This window comes from Lineus longissimus, chromosome 1 (assembly GCF_910592395.1).
Source record: "Lineus longissimus chromosome 1, tnLinLong1.2, whole genome shotgun sequence".
NCBI lineage: Eukaryota > Metazoa > Nemertea > Pilidiophora > Heteronemertea > Lineidae > Lineus > Lineus longissimus.
The window spans coordinates 22,897,401-22,922,573 of NC_088308.1; the positions used below are offsets into that span (position 1 = coordinate 22,897,401).

The window sequence follows — 25,173 nt, forward strand, 5'->3', positions numbered from 1 at the left end:
GGCTACTTTCCAATCTTATGAAATAACAGAAATAAATAAAAAAAAGTTTTTGAAAAAAGTTTTATAAATTACAATAGATAAGTTACAGTTAGAGTAACATTAATGGAACCTAACAATAATCACATCTGGGGATAACAAGGGAAGTCAAACATGCAGGCAGGAATCAATATTTCATGATATCCCTTTTTCTGGTAGAGTTTCAAAGTGTTTTACTTGAGGATACAAATAAAAAAAGTCGGAAAAGAGCCCACACCCTATGCCACTAACTATACGTAACAAAAATGTCACCAGATTCTAACATCTTTGAGTCACATCAGCATATCTAGAAGACCAACGGTATAGTTTGACAATGTTAATAATTGCTTTGCATGTGCTTTCCATTCAACAAACTATCTACATCCTATTGTAAGTACCCAACAACTACTTTCTTCTATCCAATTGTATAATATTAAAGTGACTAATATTGGGAATATCTATTCCCTTTCTATAAAACTATATAAGTGTACTGTAGACCACCAAATTTGCGCGGTTGTTACATGGATATATTTCTGGAGGTTTTGCCTCGAATCGCAAAAATATAAATCATGAAAATATATTTTTCTTTGGAAAAGGAAATGAAATTTCCCAATACCCAGTATAAACAAAAATCATGGAAAATTATATTTCTGTTGGAAATTTTCATTAATTGTTAAAGGGATAGCAAGTTTGGTGGTTTATACAGTATACGATGTACCTATCATTATGCAATTTCCAAGCAAAACCTTCAGCAATTATCATACCATTGCATGCATGTATAGCAACATGTAACCAATTTGACCCCTAGCTCCAGCCTAGAGTCTCCGTTTAGAAGTGTTAACAAAAAGCGGTCTCCTCCTCTTGCCTGTAAACTTGCAATATCAGCTATCTCAATCAAACCTAGCAAAAAAGAAAAGAATGAAATCAGTGATGAGGACACATAGTATACTTTTGAAAATAAAGCAGTCACAGCTTATGCCTAAATCCAACCGAGGCCTTATAATCATACACTGGATCCCGGGCCCAATTCTGATTTGCATCTGCAAGTATTCCCTCTCATTTCATTGGTTCTGCATCATTTCAAACAGGTCAAATTAACCACCGGGATGAATCGAATTTACAAAGCCATGCTTTCTTCATTTTGGAGACCGAGCTTTATACCATAGTGACGAGATACAGTACTCAACCTGATTGGGATTGTCTGAAGACAGGCTGATTTTCCAGTTCAGACAGATACCGACAAATTGTGACTCGCTCTACCAAAACTAGGCGCTTGTCGCATCTGAACTCGACAGGTTGATACGGACTTGTTGTTCATTTCCCTATTGTAGACCTTTTGCGCAATCTATTACCAACTGATTTGGTCACATTTCACAAAAGGTCTACAATAGGGAAATGAACAACAAGTCCGTATCAACCTGTCAAGTTCAGATGCGACAAGCGCCTAGTTTTGGTAGAGCGGGTCACAATTTCAATACCAGGTAAAGAAAGCAAACGTGGTTCCACAGTCGAAGACAACTTTTGATTGACAATGTTGATTCCAGTGGGGCCTCTGGTTTGATTCTGTAATGTATTACAAGTCACCGAGTCTTGTTTGCAAGATAATCATTCCAAGATGGTCAGCAGATGCTTAACTTGAACTTCCAATGATATAGTTGTAGCCATCGTGCATAAGCATCTCAGGTTTTTTACATTCTCCAAGATTAATGTCACAAGCTACAAGTGGGATATCTAATGAAAAGAGGCAGGACAAGGCCAGGAATAGATCAGAAATTAGGGAATCATTTAAAAACATTTCCATTCCTCCTTTTCTGATGGGAGGGCATCACAGAGAGTGGAGGGGTCTCTATTTTTAGTTTCACCTCAAATGATGAACTTCAATGGGATGTCAGGTGCCTTTTAAATGAACCTCTTCCAAAGTGATCATGACAGCCCGGGGTTTGATTTCTCCCTCGTAATGTACTAAAATCTGACAAAGGTTCGCCAATCAGCAAAATCTCTGTTTATTATTTAAATATATATGTATGGTATATTTACAAAGTATATCAGATATATCAGCATCATCAATAAAAAAATCACTGTACCTCCTTAATACTGTGTGTCAAGGTACTTATCAAGTTGAGCAGAATTTTCATTACAAAAATATAGTATTTTGGTGGACAAATTTTCTATTGAAGTGAACAAAATATGTTACTAAATAAAAAGAATAAACATCATTCCGCAAAAGATGGTAAGATTTGATAAATATTCAGTAGTCTATTACATGTAGTACACGTATTTACAATCACTAATTCACGACAATTATTATGCATTTGAATAATTAGTATATTTGCATTGAAACAATGGTTGGAATGCTAAAACCCCCAGATTTACCAAATTTTAACTCAGAATCAACTAAAGGACTCCATATCCTGGGCAGTTTACACAACCCTTTCCAAGTATGTATTTATGGCTTTATAGTCAAGAGTAGCTACACTCTGGATGCAGTGCACGGGCTTGTTCCTCACCTTTTATGTACATGAAGGAGGTGAGAACAGGATGACGAATGGACTGCCTCAGGAGTTTAAGAGTAGCATGCTAATCTTGCTTCAGTATCAAACAATATTACATCGATCTGATGTATTACATTAGGAATTATGCATCTAACTGTCCACTTCACCTGGTTGGAATCATTTTATATCAATGACTATTTACGATGTATAAGAGATTATCAAAAATTATGACAAACAAAAGCACATATTTTCTTCAATTTTATACCAGCAAATTGAACACAATCAAAAAGCGTAATGGTTTTATCAGTCGATTAGTTTCATTGTCCTCCAATAAAGGCTTTTTTCATGATTTCATAACACAATCTAGTCTATTCCAAGCATGTGTTCCAACATGTTTAACATCAACAAGTAATCAAGACTCGCTTTTTCATATAATTCTTGAGTTAAATCATATATAGGTTTCAAGGCAGACAGACTGCTTTGGTCCAATTAACCAATGTAAGGCCCAAGGTATCATGATTTTTCGCATTATTTTACAGGCCAGAAAATGGTACAATGGATCACATTGAAAAGCAAACAATCACAAAACTACCACAGAAATAAAACTGTGAGGTTCAGAGCACAGTAGAACTTTCCATTGATGATATCAAGCCCTAAAAAAATGGCCACCTCTTTGAGAGATTACCATCACTACCCTTAAATGAGAACGCTTCTGTACAGTCATGTGATCATCGAATGATTCAAATAGCTTCTGGAGCATCTCTGAATATACATCGATACATATAGAATCGCCCCATGTACAGAAACCTCATGAGAGTCAGCTCTGGCCGCTAGCAGTCTAGGTGATCGTCAAGGGAAGTTCTACTAGTACTATATGTCAATATAACTTACCGGTCTCCTCTCACACAAACTTTAAGTCTAAATGACGCAGACACATACACCTAATACACACATGCAGGAACAAATCCCAAATTCTACAAATGGCATACCCTTCAAGCAACATAATATACAATGTACATGTACCAGTAGTTGGTATTACCAGGTTTGTCATTAGGAGGATGCATGATCATTGACATTTTAGTTGGTTAGCAGACGTACCAAAGGCCCTCCGGAAATACTTTCGTTTGGGATTCGTTTGGAAAGAAGGACAAAACATCCCACAACCTAACATGCAACAATTCAGCTCAACATGAAACAACATTGAAATAAAATAGTACGACACAAAGTTTTGTCACAGAATTCCTTTGTTTGTTTGTCTCTTTTAACTAAACACTGCTGATGACCCAAAATTTATAATTAAGTACATTCGTTTTTCTATTTTTATGTTCTGTTCACATTATTATGGGCTCAGGAGCGCAAACTACATTGATCTTAGTGACACCTTTCTGATATACAGTCAACCATTCACAGAGAGTGCTACATGTACATTCGGGTGATTTCCGGTGAATGCTACTTTTTGAAATTGATGACTGAAGTAATACAAAACACTTAAATGTGACAAAGATGTACAGACACTTAAACACAAACAAGAACAAACATGCATATCATATCATACCATAACAGGTGAAGTTTGTGAATTAGCACCATCAGATGCCGACGGGTACGGTTCCGCAATTATTACCATATTTGGCGGGAGTGTTGGCGGAATGTCACCATCGACCGCAGATTGCCTGCAATCTAGAATACAAGATGTAACGTTCAATTATTGGTCAATTATCTATACACAACCATATAAGCTTCTTTATTAAATGAAGCAGGGAATTATTACAACAAAACTAACACCTCTATCAGATTTGAAGCTCATAACACTCAGACTAATACATACAACATTTCATTTAACTCATTCAACTTTGTCATGTCCTCAATGTCACAGCGTCAAGCTGCAAAAAATACCGTCAAGCTGCAAAAATAGCGCCAATACTCAAGTTGAGGCAGAGAAGGTGCAATTAATTCTGGTGCTTCAAAAATGGAAGTCCTTGACTTTCCCAATTAACCTTATACAGGGTGTCCCAGTAGTCTGCCTATCGCCAGAGTTTATAGCAAATCAAACAAGGTAGCAAATGAATGTACACGCTGTCTTTTTCAATGAATGCAACTTTGTTGAGGGACACAATATAAAGCCCTGGGCCCTGTTGCTCAATCAACGTTAGCAAAAACGTCGGCGTTAAGTTATTACACTACAGTTTACTGAAGAGTACACCGCTTAGTTGAGCTTACTCTGGCATTTCCGAGGCTGATTGACTCACTGGGCCCTCGCATGCAAATGCCATGTGATATTATAAACTGTGGCATTTCCCAGGTGCCACACAGTTTTGCATAAACTTATTTCTGCAAATCTATCTACTCCCTGACCAAACCATTATCTTGTTGATATCATTATGCATGAATTTGATTTCTGCTTTCTGAAATCAAGGAGTGAGACATTGGCCAAGAACATGATAACACCTAACAATATTTCTGGCACACAAATTTCATTTGAATGCTCAAACTGACACATTCTGTTCACCCGGAAACTTTGGCAGCACTTTTATTTGGCTGTTTTTTGTAATTCTATGGCATGATTTTGATTGAGTTTTTTGACAATCCTATAAAAATAATTTCAATTATATCATGTTGATTTTCCTGCAGCCATACAGTCTGCAATGATCTGTTAACGCAAAAATAAAAGGCACGTCATAATTTCCGGGTCTACTGTATATAAATACAACACACAGAGAGAAGAGCTCATGATATGAGAGCACAGGCATGGGGCTATAATTCCAAGGGGTCAGTTTTTGAACTATAGGCACCATCGTGATTTATTGGCAGTAGCAGCCCATCACTGGCATGTTGTTGGTCTTCTTGGTCTTGCTCATCTGAAATTAGCGAGGCAAAATTAGTTGTGTCCAAAAAGAGATTAAAATGAGTTGAGGGTGCACTGTTTGCACAATAAATATTGTGAAAATTTTGTCGTCATAACAAAATAAACGATCGTTGAAAGTGACACAGTTTATATTATAGGCACCGCCTATTCATAGACCAGATCAGATTATGAACTGGGAAAACTGACAGCAACCTGGGGTGAGAGGTGGGAGGGGTCTATAATTCTCGTTGAACACTTATATTGCCTTCAAATAACCCAGGCAGAGCGATATATTTCAACAAAGTCACTATAAAAAACAGTCAGCGTTCTGAATATTGATTCAAATTTACTGTTAATACCAAACACTCAGTATAAGTGCCCATGATTATAAACGATTTTAGACTTTTTGATTCAGCTGCAAAGATCCCAATCACGATAAAATATGTGACATGCAGAAAGGGTACAACCTTGCTTACATATCAGGTTCATCCATCTGAAAATGAAAAGCTCCAATGTTGGAAAACTATTCCAAATACAGATATGATGGAAATGGCTAAAATGACAGGGACAGACTTGGTCCTGTACGCGTCAACTTAAACTCAAGAAAGTTAATTCAAGGTGTTTGAGCATTTTTCTTTAATTGTGATGCTATTAAGCAGTCTTTAAATCAGTCATTTAGAACTAATAACTCAAAAATAATGTTATAATGTTAGTATGAGAGCATGAACACCCTTATTATTTTGGAATGCAAGCTATAGGAAATGAGGGCGAAAGCAGAGTGATAGTGTGTTTATACACCTGGACATAATTGGAGACATGAGGATGTCTCCCCTTGGTCTTCCATGCAACTATTAAGGCCAGCGCATACCATGCAGTGTACCTAAGTTTTGGTCACAAGTGTCGGCAACTCACAAGACACAGAGGATATCTGTCAGAATTGTGGCTTTCAGTTATCGAGACTAGCCATTTGGACCTCGACTCTAGGTTGAGTCAGCTTTAAGCCATACAGCCCAAGGCATGAACTAAAGTTATTATCAGGCGCAATGCCCAGGCATGAGGTTCAATTTGGTGCAGCCAGTGACTGATTGAACCACATGGCTGCCTCATTATAGTGGCAATGCACGAGTTCAACTCTCTGTTTGGCTAGGGTTTGTTTGTGCTTATCTGTAAAACACACCAAGAGAGGTCAAAAACATTGCGTCAACTGTTTTAGACCAGGGAATGTTTTATGGGAACAAAGATCAGGAATGCTTCCTTATTCAGCCCTACAGGAATAACAGACATGTTGATTTCCTGATGAGGGAAACACATAGGTCACAATCACATCAATGGAACCATGTTCAAGTTGCCCTTCAGAAGTGAACACTTGAACAATCTGTGTAGAACGGATTTCTTGCAAAAAAAGGTGATTCTACAAGTACATGTACCTACTAACTACATCAGTGACATTCAATCAAGGTGCAGGTCTGCTGTTAGTATGAATAGAACAATCAGCTGTTATCTCAATGTGCACTGCACTTTTCTCTTATCCATGCAAAGGAACAGTCCAAAGCATACAGTTAAGTCAACTGGTGACAGCCCCGCACGAAGTGGACAACAACGTTCAAAGCCAAGACTTCTGCTGAAGAATTTGTTTACAATGTACATTGAGAAGCGAGGCAGTATATGATACCAGTGGGACAATTAGAGAGAGATTGTAGGGTTGGGGGAGGAAAGACTTTATAGGCAGGGTTATAAATGACTAAGGACAGTCAATTTGCATGTTTCGTGTCGAGCACGAGGACTGCATATTTACAAGGATATGAGAAAAGCTAGAGGTGGATTGAGTTCACATTACCCAAAGTATGCCTGAATCACTGTGCATGCATGTTCACAACTGGTAGAACTCTTTTTTTTTAAGGGCTTCAAATTCAGTCAACATGGCTTGCTAGATGCTCTGCCTGATTTTGAACTACTGAATGTGTCTGTGCAAGAATAAATGGCAGTAAGACCTCTCATTAGGAAATTTGTTCACAGAACATCAGATAATTTTGTGGTGATAAGTCTTAGTGATCCAGGCAATTGTCGGGGGAAGTGAACGTGAACTTGAGCGTTGTGCACAGGGCAAGCAGCAGAGGATGCCAATAGGAATGTGTTGCACACCGTGTCAATGGGTTGGTCACACAGTACCAGATTCGTTCAACGAACCGGAGACCTGTCTTAACAGACCTGCATCATTCATCGAACCTGTGACATGTCTCAACCGATCTGATCCCAGCAATGACTGACCCGCGTCGACGTCATGTGTTTCTGAAATCAATCAAGTCACATACAGAGAAGTTAGCAAGGAGGCTCATTGTGGGTGAGGCCCTGTGGCAGATCCAGATATTATGGAACCTAGAGAGCCCCAATGGTTAGATCTTGGAAATGAGGGGGTCCAAGCCGTAAAAGAAAGAATAACATGCAGGTTACTATTACCAATTAAATAAACTTGAATCCAATTTGAATTCAACAAAAAATTTTATTCCAAAGATAAGGTTCTACGTGAAGCATGAATATTGTGGCTTGATGTTTTCTAAAAAAAAGACCAAAAACCACGACGTACCCCTTTAAGCTTCATGCACAGAACTGGAAGTGACCTTTTTTTTTCATTTAAAATATATGAACAAGGTTTACCTTCAATCATAGTCCATGCTTCAGTGATCGTCCCCGCATGACGGAAGTGGGGTAATTCTGATTTTAGGAAAGTGTCAAGAAGGTCAGTCTGAAAAAGAAGAAAGCATCAGTTGGAGCAGTAAAGAGAGACTTCTTCTTCTTGTGACACAAACAGGTTTGTATGTAATTATTACCAAATATACTGATGAAATCCTATGAAGTAAAGGCATGTCAGTAGAGTACATACCTTTAAACAAGCAAACACTATGGTAACATCTTTTGAGTAAAAATCTTCTAGAATCTCATGGAAGCCCTGCAAAAACAACATGCATTCTGTTAAAGGGACAATAACATGAAGGGAGATTTTTGCCGAGACGTGATTCAATTTTTGTCACATGTCTGATCCCCTTTATGAAAGAACAACGATGTACCAGTATATTACATCTAATGTAATTACGCCCTCAGGTTCAAAGACTATCATGATATCGGGTGGTTCTGCAGAAACCAAATGGGTCACAATATCATCGAATCATCATCTGACGGCAGATGTTAGTTTCTGGTTACAGCCTCAGGGTCTCACCTGACATACAAGAATACTTACATGAATTGATGAGTAGTCTATCGTACTTAGATGACTACAGTCAATGATGACATTTTTAGGAGGGTCCGCTGAAATGTTGCCAGAGAAATAATGAGTCACTGTTACATGTACGTATTTGCCCAGGCTCAAATTAGCCCAGAAAGTAGGTCATTACAGCAAAAATGTTGTCGAAATTCAGACTTTGGGTCAGAAAAAGTGAACGTGTTCTGATATTTGGTCCAGAAATATAAGAGCAACTAGGGGAATAGGTCTGCTGTGCAGTGAGAACTGAAGTTTATTTCTGGTTTGAAGAGAACTTACTTCAAAATACAACTTTATTACAAGCCTCGACACAAGTTCAGCTTTATATGAAAGACTGAATGTACTTACTTCTAAATGCAACTTTGTTCAACTTTGAGGCCACATAGTCAATAGCCGGGAATGTTATACCAAGTTCAAATTGAACAACTACAATCTCTTTGTTTATCACCTGAAACGGAAGACATGTGGGTTAGACACTTTCTAGCAGTTCATGTAGTAACATTCACCCCACCCCCTTGTATTGATATTGACAAAAACCAGCGGTCATTTGAAGTTGGATTTTGGAAAAAATCTACTTGAGACAGTCATTCTCTGTTCAAAGTCTCATTTCATCAGCTTCAGATGGTCAGGTGAAACTTCCCTGTGTGCTAGCTGCATGAGATGAGAGGTTTCTGTAGTTAAAACATCAATGGCAATATTAGAACAACACAGGCAATGGCATTCAAAGATGTCATTCTGAATGTTGTCTACTTACTATTGTTGATGGTCTTGATTGTGAAAATAACAACATAAGGAGATTGACTCCAATACCAATAAGTATACCATACTGAAATGGAAAAGGAAAGTTCAATTAGTGATGGAGGATTAGTGGATGAACAGTAAAACCTGGATGAGACCAGTTAGTCTTTGGCTAGTTTATCATTAGGCTTTTAGAGCACGGCTAGCTCTGCTGGGATAGGCAATGGGGGAAAGCTTCCTGATAATCCTTCCTTTTTAACTCCAAGGGCCAGATATGTAAATCTAATTCCAAGATAATCATCGCCTTGACACTTACCTCTATTCCAAGCAAAAAGGAAAATAGGAATGTAAAACCCCATGGAATGAGATCAAGTTCTGAAATAGGGAAACAGACAATCATTAATGTTGTACACTTATAGAACTGACACAAAAAAGGATACTAGACTGGGTGGATATCAGCAGGAAGTTGGTTCTATCGCAATACTGGAAGTGGAACAATCTCTATGTCCTACTGTGGAAGGCTGACTGGATGAAGCGGGCCACATACTACATAGACTGAACAAACATGTTCGTAATGCATAGGTGCCCGCCTGGCAGAGGTGTCCGCAAGGGCAGGTTCTACTGTAGTAAGTGTGGAATTCAAATATGATTTAGATTTTAGCATCAATATAGCCAAGCAATTACTCAGGCAAACTCATTAATCAATGTCAACAGTTGAAATTTACTTACTTCGAACTTTCCACATTTTCTTCAAGATGCCGAAATCAACCATCTGTATCACAGCAGCAATAATAACGGCCCCGAGGGTCGCCTTTGGAATATAGTAGAACCAGGGAGTAAGGAAGGCAAGGGCAAGCATCACAAGGGCACCTGGAAAACATCAGACAAATTACTATATTGTCAATGTAGCCTACTATACATTAGCAGGTGCTTCTCAATTGGTTGTATAAATCAATGCTGGTTATGGAAATGCGATGTCTCTATTCAAAGTTTCATATATCATGACACTCAACCAACCCACCCAAACGAATGACGTAAGTCTTCAGGGAAGCATGTACTGACCTGTAAAGATTCCACCAAGAGGTGTCTTGACCCCACTCTGGGAGTTAACAGCAGTCCTGAAACAAAACCAAGTTGGAGACATTAGGATTTATCAATTATCATATGAGGCAAAATGCGAGTTGGATCCGACACTCGGGCAGTATTTTCGTCATATTAGTTTTTGTGTCAGCCCCTCAGGCCTGAGTTACACATCACTATGCATTATATGATCCTTGCTGTAGACTAACTTACCTGGAGAAACTACCAGTGACTGGATATGACCCAACAAACGAACCAGCAATATTAGCAATGCCTGAAAAGGAATGAAAGATGTCATCATTGGGTGCAGTATACAAGTACACAGTTGAGTTCGTATCCACAGAATTGGCCGGGTAAGAGGTACTGGTTAACTTTATATTTTTTACAATATAACTCTTTGGGGAAGCAATCGCTTGCAATCATTACCTGTCCGCCCTGAATAAATACACTTATTGGCTTGAATTCTTTGACTAAGACTAAGAAAACACTTGACTTACCGATTGCTATCAACTCTTGACTAGGGTGAAGTTTGTAATTATTTTTCCGTGCTAAAAAAAAAAAGATAAAAGCACTTGTAACTCTAAAAAATGAACAAAACTGAATTCAACAAAATTATAAACCATTCAAGAACAGAGAGACAAACAATTGATGATTATGACTGATACCAAGAATTGTGTCGTTACAAAATCACAAATTTTTTCGAAATGTTTTTTTATCTTAATAAATCAAATGAGGAAATATGGAGTGTTCTGATCAAGGTGGTCTTGTTAGTGAGGTGGTGAAATGCTGAGGGAAAAACAAGGAGAACAATAGACAGTAAATAGTCTCTATCATAGGTACACTAGGTTTATCCCACGTACACTCTTAGCAGAAAAGGTACTTGAGCTTATAAAGAACCTTGAAAAAGTAAGGCATTTTGGTAAGATGAAAAAATTGAAGAACACGAACATCTGATTAGCTGAGGAGGGGAATACCCAAAGTAAACAGTGGACTCAGGACGCTTTTCAAAAGGGAGCTACGACATTATGCAACCTCTCATTTAGTTTTTGCTAACTTGCTTTAGAAGAACCTGAACAACAGATAGAATTACCTGCATGCATTATGACATGACTTATAACCTTGCACAGTTTTTCAAATGACACCTGTTAGTTTGAAAGGATGTGATTATTGTGAATATTAGAAGTGATGTACAGTGTTAAATCTAGACCAGATTTTAGTTTAATTCACTCGTACCAGAATCGAATGCTTGGCCTTTCAATAAGTGATAGATGAAACGACCTTTTTTCCTTAATGCCATCTCAACAATTCTTTCCTCTTCTTTGTTTTTCCTCTCTAAATGTGATGAAAAATATCATCCAGATTTCAGAGGAATAAACGGGTCAACCATATTTTTAAAGTCAGCACTTTACTGGCGAACTTAACGATGTATCAAAGGAATGAGTTGGTCACATCAGACAAACAGATATGACCTCAACTTTCAAAAAACGGAACAAATCATTGCCATGGATCTTCTGAACATTCCCCTATGGTATGGAAAGCAACTGATGGGGGATAACATGCCTATTCCATTCTATGATAATTCTATACGCCATGCGCTGAGGTAAAAGTCTGTGAATTGCAATGATTATCTGGTTTGATATTTGATCCAATCTCTCTCAAAGACCACCCTAACAAGACCACCAGATTCAGGACAAAGCTAACTTAACATTAAAACTCTTTCAAGAATTCTCTTCACTGCACTTCACTTCCAACATCACTGCAAGCAAAAGTATAAGCCAAATTCTAAAGTTATCAACTCACCAAAGGCTTTTCCTATTGCAATCGTTTCAACTAGACCCAAAATTGGCACAATGAAGAAGCCAGTTCCAATACTCTGGAAAAAATTGTAATTTTATAACGTACAGTTAGAACAGGTTAAATCCAACAAATGACTTACTGAATAAGAAAACAATGGGTGCAAACAGGATGAGCATTGGCTTCATTTTGGACTATGACGATGCATCTTATGAGTTCAATGGTAACATTGCTTTATAGCAGAAAGCTTAAGAACACAAGGCTCCCCTCATGTCATTGAATTATAGAGATCAGGTAGTCTTGAACTTCGGCAACGCACATGAACTTACAGAGAAGATATCCCCCGCTGTATATGTGGTTCCATTACCCGTTCCATTGACACCATAGTCAACAACACTAAACGCTGGAGGCTTGAAGGGTGGAAGACCGGGTTTAAGATCTCCTGTCACAATGAAGGGTTTAATCTCATGCAGGGAGAGCCCATAGACCAGTAATGCTGAGACAATAACTAACAAGGCATTTCGACCTGGAACGGCAAATGAAAAAAAAAAAAACTCGCAGTTAGAGTGGATACACAGCAACTCAATGGCAAAGGCAGCTTAAGCAGCCTGCAAACAAGTAATTTTTGTCACTGCGTCAGACCTGCAATAATAATTGCAGTGATGTGAGACAAAGATACCTCTCATGCGGTGCTCACTTGGACATCTGATACCTCCTGGGCTGAGAAAGAAAAGCACGGTTGTGTGTTTTGCCCAAGGACACATGAAATCAGTTTTGTGGTTCCTCCAGGAGTTGGAGCTCAGTGCTGAACCCATTACTCTGCTCATCAGCCAGGAAATGACGAAATCAAGACCTTCGCACTAAAAACTGCAAGGAGAGAGAGATTACAAGCCCGCGCGTGGCCGCTGCTAAAATTCTTGAGTGATATCACAAACTATCATGTTGAAGCAAAAAAAGTGACTTACTAATAGACAGCAACCAGATGAGATATCGTCCCACTTTTTGACACTTGTTCATATCTTCCTCTGGTCCGTAACAATTGAAATCTTTCATCTTTTTCATAAACACGAGAATGACGAAACACGTAATGCCCATCACAACATCTGGCCAGCTGGAAGATAAAGGATCAGGTCAACCTTCTTTCTCTGAGGCACCTCCACTTTCTAAGAATTCGGGAAAAAGGAGTTTTGATCTGGACAAGTGAGATGATTTGAAATGATTTCTTGATAGTATAAAGGAGACTTACCGTGTTTCTGGGATGTGCACACAAAGGTCATAAACCATATGCAAGAATTCCCTGGATATATTTTGAAGACCTAAGATATACTGAAAAGAGAAAAGAATATTGTGTTATTTGGGTTTTTCTAAAAAGGGTATTGGGAAGAAACCACTTTGAAAAGACAAGCCATGATGTCGGATGTATATTTTTGAGGACCTAAATGTTTGCAAAAAAACATCCTTTTCAGATTTTGCTTCATCTAGTTTTTCATACAAACGTTTCAAGGTGGGACCAGGTGATGTCTGGAAAATATATAATTAAATATTGGTACTGTCGGTTTTTCTCAGACAACCACTTAATTCAGCTGAAACATTTTACACAGGGAAACTTGATCCAGCACATGGAGCAATGTAAACCACGAGATTACTGTCAAAGCGAGAGTAAAATATGTATACCCCGTAGATTCATTTTGCATCAACAAAATAAGTGCATCTACAACAATTTTCACAAAATGCTCTATAAGCAAAAAGTATTTTATTGCAAAATACAAACAACTTCAATATCAGTATATTGAGTTAAATTTTGTCCTTGTTACAGAATAGTAAAATCTGTTAACTCTCAGTCAGGCACTACATCCCCCTAAAAATCCCCTCACCCCCTGGATCCATGGTTGCTTACCTTTAGTTGACCGATTGCTATCGTAATTGCTGCGGCTGTTGTGAAACCACTTATCACCGGGTGGGAAATAAATCTGACAAGAAAACCTGAAATGGAAAGATCGAGAGTTTGCCGCAAACCAACAATCGACATTACAGATGCAACACACTCAAAAAAACCTTCACTAGTTTATCAGAATTTGGTTTTCATCTGGTTCATTTTAAAAGCGAACACCTTTCTCTAAACTTTTTACCAGGGCAGTGGGTTCATATTCCAGTCCGATCACAGCTTTTCTTCACCAGGTCTGCTCAAGTGATGTGGTACGATACATCAGCTGCTCACAGGAATGGCTCTATGGAGACCTATTACAGTGAGAGTTGTCTGTCGTAAAGCACCTTCTTAGAGACAGACTCGGGTCAGTCTGAAGCACTTATGGAAAAGTGTCCATTGATATCTTATTTGGTCATCACATTAAAGCTTACCTAAGTGAAAAACACCCATTACAAACTGAATGAGCCCTGTCATGAGGCATAAAACGATGGCATAGGTGGCGTCATCTTTCACAGGAGATTTGGCAAATGCGGCTGTCATGAGTGACATAATGGCAGTGGGACCAAGCGTGATGTCTTTGGAAGTGCCGAGGAAGCAGTAGATAAAACAACCAACAAAGGCAGAGTATAAGCCATACTGGAAGAGAACATGAAAAATATTATGTCGTTATTGCTCCACATGACAATCATATAAATTTGTGTCACTCAGTAGATGTGCCAGATATAGGTTTTGTTCTTACCTGTTGAGGAAGATCAGCGACTTGAGCATAAGCTAAACCCTGTGGAATCACCATCAGACCAACAGTCAAACCTGCTATTACATCGCACTGCAGAGTATCGAGCCTGAAAAAAAAGTAAAAACTAGTCAGTCGAGTCAAGGGACCCGGACAGGGGCAACTAAATTTTCAGGCCAAAAAAGACAGGTGACCCAACTGGAACCAACCTTACAAGAGCTTGACATCGCCACACCCTGGTACTCTCCCATAGGGGAGCAGGTTGATATAGAATTGGTATGGTACCGGTTAACATGGGGTCAAGGATGATTGTCCCAACTAAATTTCAGCCATAATTGGCTGAATGAACCCCATAAAACACCCCTTTCTAACTGTTTCTGCATGTAATCATAATTGATATCAAGACACTCTTCAAAGTTAAAACTAAAAACATACCTGTATTTTGGCAGCCATTGTACAATTGGGAATTTCTTTTTGGCATTCTCAGCTGAGCAGAAGTCCTTCGCCAGCACTTTACAACGTTCACAGTTGCACGCCATTTCTTTCAAGGTCAAGCAACAATGTGGACCCTCTTCGTCATCCGTGTCGTTGTCGTCAAGGTTTACGTCATTTTCAGCCTTTTCCTGGTCACCTGAAATGAGTGATAACATGACACATTTTAAAACAGAGAATAATGCCAGGCAAGCGGGAAGAGCAGCCTTTGGTTATCTTTAGGGGGCCACTGAAAGCAAGGTTATAGATTGTCCAGCGGTTAGATGTCAAGAGGTAAAAGTGTTCTAAAAAAGTTTATCAAGGAAATCATTACAATGTGTTATGTCTGAGGATTGAAATGCATCAAATTGGTAACAGTCTTTCCTTACCTCTTGAAATATAATTTTGAAATGGATATAATCATTAGATAAAGGCTAAGTGTATAGGTTATAAGAAGTCCTTATTGGTGCCAAATTACATAAATACCATATCTCAATATTTCTTGACCTGTTTGGCATAACTAGAATGATAAGATGACCCAAGAAATCTGATTTCACAAACCCTGGAACTATTGATTTTTCTCATAAAGCCTTAAAATTCATGGCCAATGAGATATCAAGATCCTGCATGTGATTGTTAAAACAAATTCATCTTTAGTCCCTATACCGAATGTCACAGGCAATCAGGAACGCATAAAATCAGTGTTCCCACCTGTAAACATGACTTGGGAATGTTTTCCAGGGCTTTCCAATTACTATAGGCAGCCTGTTGGAGCACCGAGCTGAACTATGGGGTATCAGAAAACTGTCAGGCTGCCCCAGGGGTGTCATGCAGGCTGTTGACTCCCTCCTGACAACTTTTGGGGCCAGAATTAACACTTTCACCTCTTTTGCATTGTTTGTGTCAGTACTGATATAGGCCTACGATTCACACCCCTGGTGGTGGTGTAGGGGAGTCACTCGGTCTGCAAAGAAAGCTGATGCTTGCATTTAGCATAGGATGGGTTAATGCGGTCAACTGCCCAGGTACAAACCATTTGACTTCGAAAAAGTTGTTGAAACATATGACTCAACTAGTAAGGCACTCAAGTTGGACTAAATTGATCGGAAGTTGTTGAAAGAGTCAATGATACTCCTGCAGATTAAGTACTGGTTGCAGAAACTGAATAAATACTTCAGGTGTGACATCACATCCACGGAACCTGCGTGGAAAGTAAATACAAAGGAGAAGGGAGCTACCACAAGTTCCACATCTCCAAAATTTGGTAGGCTGCGTATTTTCAAAGGCAATTGGCAGGCCAAAGCTTACATCAGGGTATGTCGCCTCATCTCTCCATGTGGGATCTTTTACTTGCCCTGGCACAGGTGCTCTACTTATCATTTCTACTGACTAAGTCTAAGCTTCATACCTCATTCGAAGGATGCAGCAGAGCAGTTAAGTAAAGGTCTGTGACGACTATGTTGTCTGGCTTTAAATCGACGAGGAGAAATTCAAGAGAGTTGTTTGGCATGATGTGATACCACAAATGGTTCGTTAGACATGTCTGTAATCAGCTGACAACATACCATCACATCATACCCCCAAGAGAATTTGAATGATTAACTACATCTACATTACAATTACATTCACCGCCGGCTTTTTCTGTCTCATGGAATGTCACATGCAACAATGTGTCCCCAGAGAGCGAGAATCGATGAATTATCCATCCATTGATGAATATATTAGGAACATTGGAATACATTGCAACACGTCGATTGTTCTCATGTGGTCACAATGCAAACAGCTCCCGGCTGCAGCCACCGACCAGCTCAAATCATTATATCAGTTTGTCAATTAAGTTTTATGGCAAATTTTTATGCTGGTATTTATGCAACTCCCTTCTGAGCTTGAAAAGAAGAAAATTGTAATTTTTTTGACGCTAGTCACTACTGATTAAATATCAATAAAGAGATTCTCGATATTCCATTAGATTTTAAAGCTTTCTATTCAAATGGTCGATTCAGCTGCGCACAGATGTGTTAACGCTGCATACAGCTGGGTGAAAGCTAACGAAATGTTTCATATACAAATGTAGGCCTAACCAGCTGGGAATGTCTTCCGATCGTAATCACTGGTGGTCCAGGAAAATAGAAATGCAGTTGTACACAATGTCAAAGTGCAGTTATTATGCATACGAATTTGCTGAAAGTTGGTATTTACAGTATTTGTATTATAGGCAATGCTGAAATATACATTTAGTAAGTATTTTACACAACTAAAATTTTTCAAATTCCTTTAAGATCAATGCAAAGGCCTTTAAGATCAATGCACACATGGCATGGTGCACTACATACATGTAAAAGGGATCGGGTCGAGAGGATTAATGCCTTTTTATCTATAAAGCCACATCCGGGCTTTAAAGGGATTCCTAAATTACATCAGAGACAATTATTTACTTTATCAGGCCTATGCAACTGTGCTATCGTTTCAGTTTTCGATAGGCATGGGCAATGCGACATCGGTTCCAAAAGTGATGGTGACTAATGAGATTGCCCACAGTGTTCCAATCCATCTTAATTGGTCAATTTGAATCAAGTCCACCGGGCATATTGATTTTGCAAGTAACAGTGCTGTAATACCAGCACACCACTAGGCCTATACAAAGCCTGAGGGCATATAAAAAGTAACAGCTATGCACAAGCTGGTCAGCCAGTGTTAATTTATATTTATGCCACCTGCCAGCTTGGACAACCAGACTACTATGTTACATGTACATTATATATTATTGCCAATAAAAGTGTGTGTTTTAAGAGAGGGCGTGGGTTGGTCCGGTACATGAGTGACTGTTTTAGGCAGCGCCCTTCCAACACTTCGTGTAAATCAAATGGTCTCAGCATGTTGTCACAGCTAGGCCTACGACGTCAGCACACAAAGTCACTTGGCCATACACCTGTCCATTCATCCTTGAAAGCTTTATTAATACTAATTGACTGTAGAACCTTGGATTACGTCAAGACAATGAGATTAGGGAGAAGAAGGTTATTAGGGAAAGGAGAGATGTGATTAACATAGAGCACTGTTCAGTCTTGTTTTGGTTTATATATTCCTCTCATATTTCTTTCCCTTTGAAGAGGCCAATAAATAAGGACTAATTACTTTTAATATAAAAAAATAAGTTCAATTCAAATAAGTCCCTAAATGCAAGTCATCGAATCTAGCTGGCCCATATTTGGGGCCCGGGCCGGCCTCTTTTAATAAAGTGGATGAGTGCACCTCATATCTTGATGAGTGTTATCTTTTTAATTGTTTTTCGGAGCAGAATTTAACATTTAAACCTACAGACCTTTTCAAGTGGGTCAAACAAGATTAAAAATTAAATAAATTTCTATTTGTATCTTATTCATCAAGAAAAGAGCCAGCTGTCAGAAGTTAGATCAAGTTTTATGATCAGATAAATTAACGCAAAATCACTTGTCCAATCCTAATCTTTGTTTTTGATGACAAAGCTACCAACCAACGTTTTCTTCTAGTGATACAGCTACTGGGGAACCAGACTGAGCATCAACAAAATCCGAAAAACGATTATGATAAAACAGGCTTCACCGCAAAATAAAGATTTTCTGGGTATTATCTCTTTCAACAGAGTTAAATCACTTTGTATGAAAACTGCTACAATTCTTTTAATCATCAAAGGAACAATCTGATATTTGAAAATATCGACCAGCAGTGCATGGATCATCAATTTCTGTATTATTTGATTACTTTTATTTCTTATTGCTCTCTTTTCTTCTGACTCTCTATCTACACTGCACTTCTGTTTATTGTATTTTCATCCCATGTAAAATGTAAATTTTATACGGATTCAATAAACTCTGGTAATTGGTAATTTGCTTTCCATAACACTTACTTATTTGAATCGTACCGTTACCGTTACTTCCTGGTCGCCCCGGAAGATACTTGACCGGATGTGTGGCAATTAAATCATCCATCTCTGGCGCAACCATGATCCTCCGACTTAATCCAGATTATTCGAAAAAATATGTTAAGTCAAAATACGACAGGACTTATCACAAACTGACTGTCAAACTACATGAAATCCTTCTTTCCTTCTGGCTGAATCCACTTATCAGAGTTGATGTATCAAGTCCGCATAAATTGAGATTTAAGTTATTTAGACAGCACAAGATGATTGGATGAAATGTAATGAATATTCATGAACAGAATCAACATTCAGCCCAGTGTCCATCTAAAATTATCAGAATCAGAATCCCATTTCAAGCAGGGTCTTCCCCAAACTGATTGTGTCGTGTTGGCAGCCCTATCAGCCGGGTCACCACGCATTCCTTTTTCTGCTTGCAGAGAAAGTCCTGTGCAAACGTGCATATGTGGCTTGTCTTACCCAATAGCACTTTGTCAATAATACCAGCACACAGAGAGGTATTGATTGGGTGAACCCATTGTTGACAACAGGGGGTAGCTTTTTAAGGTTTGACCAACTGTGGCAAATTACTTGTGGTAACACTGGGGGATTTTAACAAATTCATTGATATTTGAGGGGAGGGGAAAAGCGATCCCTTTTCTGGCATGTTCATGGTCTAAAACTCCCAAATCTCAGTGGATGGTTAGTTTTTCTTGTGGATATGAACCCTTTGTAGTAAACTGGACTCGCCCACAGATTAACAAGTGGCTGAATTAATTCAAAGTATTGAACTTTGACTACAGTAGCTGAAATCTTTCTCACTATGAAATTATTCACTCACCGCACAGTAGACCTTTTAAGCTTTTTTTGGTAATCAAAAGTTGACATTTAATTGAAATGTGTAATTGGCAATATGAACACTTGCCAGTTTACTTGACCTGTAGGCCAAATTGATAAGTAATTAGCATGGCTATCTATTTGGGCAAGTATGGTTTAAAAAAGATAATTTATACTTTGATATTCTATACTCTCATATATACTTGATTTTGGTAGAAGTGAAAGTCTAAATAAACTTACGTCATCAGCAAACGCTTATTAGCTCACAGATTTTCAAAATTGGTTTTACACAGGCCTGTCTATTGTACATACCTACAATGGGATCATTTACTGTAGTTGACCTGCACTCTTTAGAAATAAAAGTAAAAGGGGGTTTCAAAAGACACACCAGTTGACCCTTTTTGGCCTTTAATAATCCATCCCATTACAAATCATGAAATAAAGCAATGAGAATAAACTTGGAGTGTTTCAGAAGGGCTTGATAAATTGGCCCCATTTCATATCAAGATGACCTGGAAAGCCCTCATGTAACTTGACATCTCTTATCCATAACTGGAGTATTTGTTTTGTACCCCAAATTCACTTGTTGGCCAGGCCAAGTTTTTGTGATAATGTTTTGATTTGGTCCTGTACCCTGTATTGAAAATCAGTGGGAAAACGTGTCTACAATGGCAATTCAACAAACAATTTTCAAACCGTAGCTAAAATGTTTAACCCTTTCTTTATTGTCGAAAAAAGGAGGAATCTTCAGAAGCTAGAAAGGTCAAACAGTTGCCACTGACGTCCACTTTAAAACAATTATCAAATGTCAACAAGAAGTCAGTTTAAACATGTTTCAGACGATGATGTACTCACGAAACCTTTCCCAGTCTCCAATCTAAGTCAAGTGATCAATATTGGTCACAGTCAGGGTTTCCCACGATAAAGGGATATCAAATCAACAGACATGACAGATTTGCTTATAAGTATAACGTAAAAGACAATACACAGGAAACCTAAACATTTATTAAATTGTGAAATCAGACATCTTATACGCCCACAAACAACTATTTCATTTTAATTCTGAATATCATCAAGAACTATTCAAGTAATATGGTAATGCTATTGCTATCAGTCGTGGCATCTGAAAACCTAGACTTTCCACCAAAAGCCACCGTGACATCAAGCCCTTAGCTAAGCGTTCACAAACAAGTGATTTCTATTGTCGCAACCTGCAATGTAGCCAAGGCAAGGGACAAGTGATTGCGATGTAACCATTCAGGGGTTGCTTTCAAATCACAATCATCGTGTTGTCATGGGTACGTCGCAGGTCGCATTATGAGCAATACTTTTTTAAACGCTGTGAAACCAAATCAGAGATATCCCAATCCAAGCAGAAATGAACAGAAATAATCACCTAAGAGGCCTTCAGTTTGTTCCTGGTTTATCCGTCCTCCATTCTTGCATCTCCTGCACACTCTTTTCCACCTTTGAATCAATTTCTTTTTTAAACCCATGATTATCAATCATAAGAAATTTGAAAGGTTAGGACACAAGTGACACATTCCATGAAGCAAAGATGACTAATTGAAAATAAAATATCCGCAGAATGTATTTGCCTTCTGCCTGTGTACGTGGAAGTAATTTAGGTATTCTTAATCAATCATTGCAGTTCAACCCCTACTTCTAAACTTATATATGAACTATGAAGTTGCCACTTCTAGCTTGAAACAGCTGCAATTCATAAACCTCACCAATGGGACAAATATATTCTAAAACTTACCATAAGCGATCTACAGTTGAACTCACTCATTCCTGCTGTGCTAAGTGTCAACTGGAGTAAAATGTGTTAATGACACGAAAAATCTTTCCTGTCCCCAAAATGTCTCAGTGAGGGGGTTTGTAATGTGGCCTATCAACTTATGAAGGTTCCGGATGGTTTTATAAATAACAGACTCTATTGCATTGTAACATAACCATGCAGTGTGCTATTCTATATTCTGTAATTAATATGCACATAACAACTCATCAAGTAAACAGTTAGTGTGAGTGATGACAAAATGCTTGGGAATGCCAACAGAACAACGATAATTGAATTTGAGATTCTGCAGCAGGACAAAATACAGCAGCTAAGTTTTAAATGCCCGCTGAGAATACAGAAATGAAAAGCAGTGTGGCTCTATTCTACTTACTCTTTATTCTGACCTGCCTTGCTCCTGTCAAAAGTGTCCCTAAAATTGTCTATCACAGCAATTTGTATTGCGTTTCTGTTTTAAACATCTAGATGATCATCCTTACCTTTCACGCTCTACATCCCACAAGCTATCTCACTGTGTCATTTTTTTCTAAAAAGAGAGAAAAACATGACATCAATACATAACTAATGTGAGGTGTTAAATGAACTGGAATCAGTTTATATACGTCAGCTAAGGCTATCTCTTCATCCGACATCCCAATACCAATCACTCATTCACTGTTCAGCCAAGCAAAGCTATCAGAGTAACCAGCCCTCTCTGCAGTATTGTGGACAAGGACATTCAGGGAACTGACATCGATGCAGTGTGAACTGAATAGGGCCTTGCTGGCAGCAGTTGCATAGAGTACCAATTCAGATCGGAAACACTTTTATGCAATTTACATGATAGGTTTAATTGCAGGAGCTTGCCTGTGCTGCTGAAGACTTAGATGAAAACTGTTGGGTTTTAAACGTTCCCAAGTGCAACTACACAAGCCGAATACCAGCAACCAAGTGGTTAAATCACACTGTTTGCCGATGAAGTAAATGTGGCTACCACATCAAGATTTCATTAATAATTTCCCAAAAATCAATAACGATCGCAACCACCACCACCACAGATAACTATTCATGCGCAACAAAAGATAACGCTGAATGTTCCGTCGATCCGATATGATATATCCTTGCGCTTTTGGCATACTGGGTATACGGCTGAAGGGAGGCTGGGTGTTTGCATTGGCTATGTGGACTTATTGATTATTCTATAATATGGGGGATCAGAATGTGATGAAGCAGCTTGAGTGTTCTCATAAGGAGAAGAAGGGTAATAAACCTTGGTGGGGACACCTGCCAAGATAGTTCAAAACAGGATCTGTACGACGATAAGATGGCAGCCCAAATGGCAGCTGCCAATTCCAAAGTTAAAATGAGGAAGGTCCTTGTCTTGCCTGGTAAGCAGAGGTTGGGTAATTAAAACTAACTAAGAAGCAGACACCTGCCAAGCAAGACAGATGACAACTGGATAGAATACTGATTGATCCTTATTTCACATCAAATGTTTTATTTCATCCAAATTTATCCACTTTTAAACACTTTGATTCTCAGTGTTTGGTCTTTGCGGATTTTTAGCCAAGGGGGTAGATCCACACTGACAGGATATCTGATCACTTGAAACCGCTGGATTTTCTTCAAACTTGACTCAGAATAAATCAATTGAGCTGGGAATATCACAAGATTTTTTATCTATCACATTTTGAAGAGGAGGGAATCTGGTGGTGCATCTGCGTCCTGCTACTGCCAGGGACACAGATTCTCAAGCAACAAAATCATATATCTGCATGTACTTTCAGACATTTAAAAAAAGATGACTTTAAATCAAGGTCAATTTATAGGTGAAATATTTACAGGTGACAAGTAGAGCATAGGGCAAAGACCCAATTTATATGAAACTAAATTGCGTATAAAATAAATTACAAATTGATTAGGAATGACCCTATAGACATGTGACAAAGTGAGATTTTCTAAATGATTTGATATCAAGCAATTATAATCAATAGCCTTAAGTACTCCATATAAAGTGTTATAGTTTAAGTGCAATTAGTGTTGCATATATATGTAGATGTATTTCATGCATGATATGAATCGTTATTGATATACAGCCACAATCAATGCTTCAATGCGATGGAGAAGTTGGAAAAACCCAGCACTTCATCAAGAAAGCTACATCAATTACATTAGTGCATCCAATCAAGCCAAGTCTGCTTGCATTGGGAAGCGCCTGCCACACACACTGACAGCAAGAGGCATGGTCAAAAACACAAAAGGGCACTTTACTGACAAAACAACTATCTTTAACAATAATCTGCTTTAACATTCAGGCATTCACAACAAAGGGCTGTTTGTTATCCAACTATGAACTAAGGTTTTCTTAAAATGGAAAGCACAGAAACTCACATGCATGCAAAAACAACACATTATATACAAACCAACTCCCGTCCCGTACATGTAATGTAGTAAGGCAGAGTAGGTCCGATTGCAAAATGTATTGCATGTCGGTGACATTGGCAAAGAATAGGCCCTGCACCATTAGTACCATACGACCTTTCAGAACCTTCAGAACCTTTGTCATCACAAAGTTTTTGTCAACAAAGTTCTGAAGCGTTTTATTGTATATTAGGTCTAAAATAAAGATTTGAAGGTGTTGCCAGCAGGGAGGGCCTGGGACAAATGCATAATTTTCCCCGACACTGTATCGTGTGGTCACAACATGCATCGACATGTAACGTCAGATCCCGGTGTCAGATTACATTCCATAATTTGGCCACGGCCCACGCTAATGCCGACATCGTTCCGATTCATTGGCTTCACCACTCGCCAACAAACAAACTGACCCTTTAGCTGCTGATGATCCACTTGATATTGAGGATGATGACTGATCAGAGACAGTCAGAGGTCCAACAGTAGTGCATAGTCAGTCTCTAATATCAGTAATCAGACAGAGTCAGACTCAGAGGGACCAAAAAAATACCAAAAAATCAACATGTCATTTCAATTTCATGATTTTATTCACTTTCATATTTCAGTTTCACTTTTACCACTCAGTCCACTGGCAGGAACGTTCCATTCGTCATTCATTTAACAATCGTTACATCGTTACCAACAAAGATGTGATTAATCTTACCAAAATTGCGAGAAAACGGAGGATTTATTGTAGCTGTCAGATTATGTAGAGCTTCATGCATACACACTATGCACACCTGTATTTTGTACGTATACCATACATGCCATATACAATGTACATGGTGGTCACATGATTTTTACGCCGGGCAAGTATAAAATGTGGAATGAACGTGTGGCCGGCTCTTCGAGGGGTCGT

General features: G+C 38.6%; 1 protein-coding gene across 12 annotated transcripts; it reads right to left on the reverse strand.

Annotated features, from left to right (window-relative positions):
* Positions 1–55: 55 nt before the first annotated feature.
* Positions 56–25,127, reverse strand: LOC135492724 (sodium-independent sulfate anion transporter-like). Of its 12 annotated transcripts, XM_064779397.1 has the most exons (23): positions 24,979–25,127; positions 22,361–22,407; positions 15,313–15,508; positions 14,884–14,986; positions 14,576–14,780; positions 14,115–14,200; positions 13,464–13,543; positions 13,183–13,328; positions 12,547–12,743; positions 12,224–12,296; positions 10,921–10,971; positions 10,637–10,697; positions 10,406–10,461; positions 10,073–10,213; positions 9,660–9,718; positions 9,360–9,431; positions 8,954–9,053; positions 8,585–8,652; positions 8,231–8,296; positions 8,005–8,092; positions 7,558–7,638; positions 4,063–4,184; positions 57–915 (listed from the first exon to the last, which is right to left on the reverse strand). In XM_064779397.1, exons 3-23 carry the CDS (start codon positions 15,414–15,416, stop codon positions 910–912), a joined length of 1,965 nt encoding a protein of 654 aa, XP_064635467.1. In that variant the 5' UTR covers positions 15,417–15,508; positions 22,361–22,407; positions 24,979–25,127; the 3' UTR covers positions 57–909. The 12 variants fall into 12 exon arrangements, with proteins under 12 accessions (XP_064635400.1, XP_064635460.1, XP_064635467.1 ...); XM_064779330.1 differs by lacking the exons at positions 22,361–22,407; positions 24,979–25,127 and adding an exon at positions 21,480–21,711 and having other exon boundaries at positions 56–915; XM_064779404.1 differs by lacking the exons at positions 22,361–22,407; positions 24,979–25,127 and adding an exon at positions 22,255–22,337.
* Between the last annotated feature and the right edge of the window lie 46 nt (positions 25,128–25,173).